The 7,660-nt window shown below is 33.6% G+C and overlaps 1 protein-coding gene across 1 annotated transcript; it reads left to right on the top strand.

The window, feature by feature from the left end:
• The first annotated feature begins 451 nt into the window (after positions 1–451).
• Positions 452–6,376, top strand: LOC108735995. Its single transcript, XM_025976445.1, has 3 exons — positions 452–686; positions 3,150–3,328; positions 6,089–6,376. Exons 1-3 carry the CDS (start codon positions 599–601, stop codon positions 6,305–6,307), a joined length of 486 nt encoding a protein of 161 aa, XP_025832230.1. The 5' UTR covers positions 452–598; the 3' UTR covers positions 6,308–6,376.
• The last annotated feature ends 1,284 nt before the right edge of the window (positions 6,377–7,660 follow it).

Below are 7,660 nucleotides of genomic sequence, written 5' to 3'. Positions count from 1 at the left end.
GCGAAATGATAAATATGTATGAGCATATGTACATATTTATCAAGAAATTTTCCAACGTCACAAAAAAATATTTATTAGCAATTTTGCATAATTATCGATAACTGAAGTATTCTCCGCAGGTACAGATACTAATTAATGTTTTTCAACCAATTCAATTTTTTTATTGTTATTACACACTTCTTCTTATACGACCTTTTCAATTGTCTTTTTCCTTCGTGAAAATCTTCTATAGAAAAAAAGAAAACACGTACATTTAAGTATTATCCCATTATTTGTATTTAGTACAATTAAAAAATGTGAAATGTGAAACCTGTTTAAAGAATTCATTAATTAACAGAATATTTAAAGGCTGCTTAAAAATTCAAATCGTCGTCATTTTCAGGTATTTAAAACTAAATATTGTGAAGTCGGCATTTTCCTCGAAATATGACAAGCTGTTCGTCAATAACTGTCATAATTAAATGTCATTTTCCTTGTCAAAGTGTATTAAATATGTAATACGTAAACAAGATTCAAAAATTTTCGTGTCAGATTTAGTTTTATTAAAATTGCTCCACAAATCTGGTTAAAATTATAAATTTAGTTATAATTTGGAAAGATGGCAAATCCGATCCAAGCTCTCAACGAAAATTTCTTTTATAACAGTATGATAGCTCGATCGCTCATACAACTAATGCCTGAGAAAGGTTAGTACAATTTTTTCACGTCCATGTTTACTTTCCATTGAAAACGGAAACTATTTTTTAACGTAAAAATGTCTATAATCTTGCTTTACTTGTCAAATGCAAATTCTAAATGGATGTTTTTATAACGGATCAACATTGTAAATAAAACCAAACTATACAAAAAACTGTTAGTTGATGCTTTTTATTAAAGCTCTCTAAAAAGCTGGAAATACAGATTTATTATACAAAGAAACGGTAGATATAAATAAGCAAAAGGCTCTAGCCGGTTAAGCATATGAACTATTTACGTTTATTAATTTTTTATTATTGCTTACTCGTTTGTTATCCAGGGCTTCAGTTAAAACGTACGATGTTCGAATGGAGTTTTTAAAAAACTTTGTTTTAACACATTTATTTGGTTCGGTTTTCAGGAACCTGGATTACACTTTATTTTATCTTAACTATTACACAAAAATGATGGCAAATGAACAACTAGCATAGGTTTGACCTATAAAGTAGACTGTTGAATGAATGAGAAAATTGTAAGCTTATATACTAATTAGATGTGTCATGGCCGGTGGTATAATTCATAGGTAGGGGCAAAGGTCGCTGGATGTAACTCTTCTTACTTTCGTTTTATTTAAGACCTAATACATCTGTAGCTGCTGACGCTGACTTTAAGCACATTTTAATGCAGTTCCATTCTGTCTCTATGTCCCTGTCATTCGTTTCTCCTGCCTCCTTTAGTATTTCGTTTGTCCTTGTACTTAGCCTACCCCGCGTTTCGTTACATTTTAGCCAAGATGTCTCCTACTGTTCGTTTCAAGAAGTTAGAAATATGCCCCTTCCCTTTATTAGGATGCGCCGTAGCATAATTCCAAATTCAATCATTTTTGTCTGCGAAGCTCATATCTCCACCGATCATCGAGCGAGAACTAGACAATAGTGTACAAAATTATTTAAACTGCCTCGTTAAAATTTAAGAATATGCTTTATTTAAAACCATATTTAGTCAAAAATAATAACAAGTGAATAAACTTAACGTTCTACACACCTGTAAAACTTTTGCTTTGTTTTCTATTGTTAATTTATATACATTTTTGTTTTAAGAAATTGCTAAACATTTTCGTCTAGTACTGTACAATTGTAGCCGATCTCCTAAGACCGCCCATCGAGAGCTCTGCTCGTTCAAGTTTGTTCCAACTATTTCTGTTTTGCTCACGCCTAGTGTGTATTCTTTCTATCTTCGCGCAGATTTCTTCAAGGTCACAATTCTAACAAATTGAAATAGACAATACCTTCCTTCTTTTTCAGAATTTTTAATTTAAGATTGGTCTTCATAACTACTAAGTTATGATCGCTATCTCTATCTGCTCCTGGATAACTCCTACAATCCTTCACTTGATTTTTAAAACTTTGCCTAACATGTAATCTAACTGATATCACCCTGAATCACCTGGTATCTTCCACGAATAGTGCCTCCTAACGTGATGGTTGAATAAAGTCTCCTCTTTAGATGTTTCCAGCTTCTGGCCAAAGGACTTCACTAATACCTACTATTTCTAATTCTAGCCTATTCATTTCAACTTTCGAATTCTCTAATTTCCCCACCTGCCTCGTGGTTTTAACATTCCACCCTCCGACTCATGAAATTTTGCACCTTCCCCTATTGAACTTATTGATGACATCCCTCGAAGTAGTCCCCGCCCAGACATCCGAATGGGGGACTAGTTTACGTCCGGAGTGCTTTACCTCAGAGGAAGCCACCATTCGAGTTTGGCGTGTTTGTCTTGGAATATCATAATGCGATGGTAATTATATCTTTAAACAAGCGTCTCTCCTTTCCTAAATTCCTGAGAATTCTAAACTTTCTTTAAAGTCCGATGCTGGCAACATTCTCAAATTTTGCTTGTCTGCATCTCTTTCTGTTACACATCATCTATGTGTGTAATGCTATTTCATTTTCTTTACCACTGTCCACTGCAATTCCTATCTGACATCTGTTTACGATTGTGGTCTAGTCTAGGTGGTAAATTAAAAGAAGAAAGTAAATGCGATAGTTTTATTACTGAATATGCCAATTTTGAACGTCTCAACTATAGCAAATTTGAATGTAAAATTTGTTTACCCCACAAAAGTTGACTTTGAAATGACATTAATCCTTAATGTAGATGTAAGTAATGTAGATATAGTGACAAAAAGTTAGAATCCAATAGAAACATTAAAGACAAAATAGAAGACTAAAAACAAGATGCAAAGAGAACAACTGCTTGAATTAGCAGAGAAATGGACTTTTAAGAATTTTTCGAATATTTCTCCATTGATTAACTTTTTTATAAGTAAAGTCCGTTCAGTCTAATGTGGGGGCGGACGATATTACAATCATATTGTGTATTACAAAAAACTAGCTTCTTAGAAATACAACCAGAGTTGACTCATTATTGACTTTAACTTCGCAAACTGCAAAATTTGACCATCTTTCAGATAGATCTAAAATGAGGGCTTGGTTGGATAAACTACTCGACACTGAGGAAGATCCAGAACAATTAACCATAAGAAATGATTACATGTGGTTTCTGTTGCTGATGATCCAAAGCAAGAGAGTTACTGTACCTTTTAACAAGCCTCCTCCTTCACAACTAGTACCTTTAAAGGAAATTCTGGTAGGTCTCCGCCAACAATTTTTTTTATTTGTCAGTTTGAATAATTAGTTAACCTTCAGTTAAGTACGAATTTTGTTCATGCGCCTAGTGTCCTATACGTCTCATCAAATACTGTATTAAGTTTAAAAAAAAACAGTTTATATGCAAATTAATTATCTTGATCTTATATACCACCAATAAAAGAGTAGTTTTAATGAGAAGGCGGAAGGTTCGAGACGCAGGAGGTGGAGACGAAATATCAAATATTGAAAAACAAACCAACGTAACCTACTCTTATTCTAATCTAACCTATTCCAACATTGTAAAAAAAAAGCGAACGTGTATTAGTGTACTCTCACAACAAATGAAACTCCTTTAGAATATTTATTATATTAACATTTTTTAATGAAACTATTGCATTAACAGAAAAATACAACTTTTTTTCGAAAAAACGAATGGGAAATGTTGGTTTCATCATCATAAGGTCGTCAGTCCTAAGACTGGTTAGATACGTACCTCAACTCTTTCTTATCCTGAGCTAATCTTCGCATTTCCCTAAAGCTAGAACATACCATATCCTTAACTATTTGCGAACAATAATCCAATCTAGGTCTACCTCTACTCCTCCTAACTCCTGTTTCTGCCTCTAATATGTTTCTGACTAGACCTTCATGCCTGAGAAGGTGTCCTACCAACCTATCACTTCTATTTTTTATTTCATTTCTAACATTTTCTACCCACGTCATCCTCATCATTCGCCTATAACACCACATTTCGAAAGCTTCTAACCTTTTCTTTTCCGCCACATCCACTGTCCAAGCTTTGCACCCGTACAGCGCCGTGCTCCAAACATACACCTTTGACAATCTTTTTCGAATTTCTAAATTAACCGTTCGCGAGTATAGAAGTGACTTCTTTTTCTTAAAGGCGATACGACCTTGCGCTATCCTCTGCTTTATATCCCTACTACTCCTTTCGTCCTGACTTATCTGACTTCCTAGATATCTTAAATCAGCCACTTCTTCTAATTTTTCGTCTTCTATCTTTATATTCGCTATTTCCCTACTTCCATTGCATACTAGTATTTTAGTTATTCTTTTATTTATTTTCATACAGTACTGATCTGTCAGTACCGCTTCCACTTTATTTAATGCTATCTCTAAGTCGTGCTTGCTAGATGCTAATACTGCTATATCATTGGCAAATCTAAGCATACTAATTTTTTGTCCCTGTATATCTATCCCTAATAAATGGTTTAGTTTTGTTAAAAACATTTACGCTTGCACCATACAAAATTGCAGAGTGGAATTACAAATCAAAATAAACAAACACAAACGTATATGCAATACGTATACAGTACAGCGTAGGCGCGATTTGCTGACAGGTCAGCTTCTGAAGCCTGTTAAAATGACTCCTTTTGGACATATCCACCAGAGGTCACACGTGGCACCTAACGTGTGACGCTGTGACGCGTGGCGTTACACTTTTCGACTTTATACCCTAGTAAATTTTCTTCCTACTGTCCATAAATTAGTTTCACTTCAAAAAACTTTTTGCAATGATTTTTTTCAATTTCTACTAAAAATCACATTTTGGTAAGACTGAATGAGGATTTTAAACACAAACATCACTCCAAAAGATGTTTTTATTACGTTTAACGTAAGGTTCGGTTTATGTTAATATTGTGTTGTTCACCTCTACCCCTCAGACGCCATCTAAAAGCACTCATCTCTCATTCCCTTCCGTCTTCTCACAAGGGGAGGAAGATCATACAAGTGTTCTTTTAAACGTATATTAAATTAACATTAAAACAGATGCATGAAATGTAAAGTGTCACTAACTGAGAGAAATAACAAAAAATCATTATTTTAATAGTTGTTGATCAGTCTTTGTCCTTGTTTAAAGAACAAATATTTTCAGCCCTATTAACATGGTAGGAATAAGTTTCACTAGATGATTACCAGTTGTAATTTCCCTTAAACCAATAAATACTTTTATAAACGATTGTTCACTATCATAATCATAATTAAGCACAATATGTTTCTTTGGGTAGTAAATCAGTTTTTACTGCAACTAAATAAATTAAATATGTAAGTTACGTAAAATAGTCGGTAAATGAGTATCATCTAGATAATTGTAATTCTATTAAGGCAAATTTCCACCATTGAAGTATTGCCAAGGCGCGTTACCTTTTTACAGGTGGTTTTAAGTAAACTTACCAAAAAGTTCAAATAAGTCTCCAAAAATTTCGCACCAGACATTTACCGGAAACTGTTCTTGAAATCGCCAAGGATGTACGATATGCAAATTTACGTTGTACCGATAGTGATTATTATGAAAATTCAAAATTCTGTCCTTCGTGAGGCAAATTTGTCTGTGAACAACACCATAAAGTTAACTTGTAGCTGAAGTGGCAGTTTCAAGTAAGGTTTACAATCGCTGCAAATGGTTGGGATGAGCGATTGATAATGTTAAATGGACAAATAACTTTTACAGGCGGGCCGTAACATAAACGTCGTGAATCACACTTAATCTCATCTGACAAATGACAAACAATACATGTGAAAAAGAAAAATACAAAAGAAATACAACACCGATGCTGCTAATTTTCAGCTGATTGAATGCGACGTTGCGTTGTCGTATTGCTTTATCAGGACCGGAATTGAATTGAAACTTTTGGACATACAAACATTTACTTATCTTTGATAGTGCTCTATTATCTCCTGCAAGCTCGACACTTATTTTTGTTACACCCTGTATACTAACTTCATTGTTTTTTAGCCGGAAGATGTCTACGAAGAAATATTATTGACTACAGATGAAACAATGTGTTGTTCGGTTACAGAAGGGGGTGAGTGTCCTGAAGATCAAGATAAAATTTTTTCAGAAACAAAACAGGAACCTATAAGAGCTCCTCCTTCTGTATTTTTAACCAATCAACCCCTTCCAAGAGAAGGTATAATTTGTTATATGGCAGTTTTTAGCGACCACGATGACTAGAAGAAGCAGACATTACATTTAATTTATTCTTTAATATTTTTTAATACAAATCGAGAGCAGAATAGTGCAGTTAAATGNAATTGTTCTTCTGAATTAGCCATTTCGCTTATATTACGGTCACTAAAATCTAGTCTATTTACACTTAAATCTACCGCACAAGATGTTACACTAAAATGTTACTCAAAAAAGTACTTACAATTGTCTGTCACCTCTCACTATTATTAACAGTTAGGACTTAACACAACACTGACGCACAAAAAAAACTACGGGGTCACCACTTTAGTCTCGTTGTGTGTCCTGATGTTGAGGTGGTTAAATAATAGAACGCAGAATACGATAACAACTTTAATAAACAAGAACAAAAAAATGAAGACTAGAATTAAGAATGTAGAATGGTGAAGTTGAAATTAGGAAGGATAAGTCAGAACTGATTTTAGTTTTTGAAAAAGAGATCGTAAGAAGGGTGATAAGGAGGAGTTAGAAATAAGTTAATTAAAGTAGGGAACCAATAAGATGGTAGTAAAACCTGGAAATTTAGTTTAGAAGAAATACCTAGAAGTTAAGTTTGACCCCAAATCACCGAAGAAACTGACCATAAAACTGCAATTAGGAAAAGTAAGGATTATAGACGTCATGCAGTTAGTATACAGAGTTGAATTGTTAAAAGGGATGATAGGAAAGTACGTAGGCAATTAAATAGTCGTAGAATTATAAGAAAAGAATATTTACACAATAATAATACAACAATACACAAATTCCAAACACACAAATACAAACAAAATAATTCGAAGTGGTCTGTATTCTGTCGAAACTACCAGACGCGGATCGCGATTTCGATCTGTTTGGATCTCATCAGTGCATCGCAGGCAGCTCCGACAGAACACAGACCAACCTTTACCTGCTGTCTTAACAGCGCGTTTTCGAAAATACCAAACAACAATAAACATTTATTTAAGAGAGAGTATTTATTATGTATTAAATCTAAATCCTTGTAGTTACTGATAGTTTAAGGTTTCTTAAGCACTTGGAAAAATAAATTTGACCACTTTTTTGTTATTGAATTAAATAAATATTAAAGTAATACTCCTTAAGTGGTGGCCTGAAGATAAAATATGTTGGAAAACATACATCCTGGAAATTCTCGTACTCTCTATTTTACCAATCATTATTTATTCGTTAGAAAGGTATACGGATCGCCACAAGAAGTTTCACTTCTTTCACGTGTACTAAGTTGCACCTGTTTTTTTTATTATTATTTCTATTTAAAGGACAAGCCCATTAAAAAACAGTGTACATCGTATAATTCATTTAATTCGTATAATTCTGCAGCTATATTTTGTGCTCATATCTGAT

This window comes from Agrilus planipennis, unplaced genomic scaffold, assembly GCF_000699045.2.
Source record: "Agrilus planipennis isolate EAB-ADULT unplaced genomic scaffold, Apla_2.0 scaffold75, whole genome shotgun sequence".
NCBI classification, from domain to species: Eukaryota; Metazoa; Arthropoda; class Insecta; order Coleoptera; family Buprestidae; genus Agrilus; species Agrilus planipennis.
The sequence above is the reverse complement of the archived record's forward strand: the minus strand, read 5'-3'. Positions and strand labels throughout refer to the sequence as shown.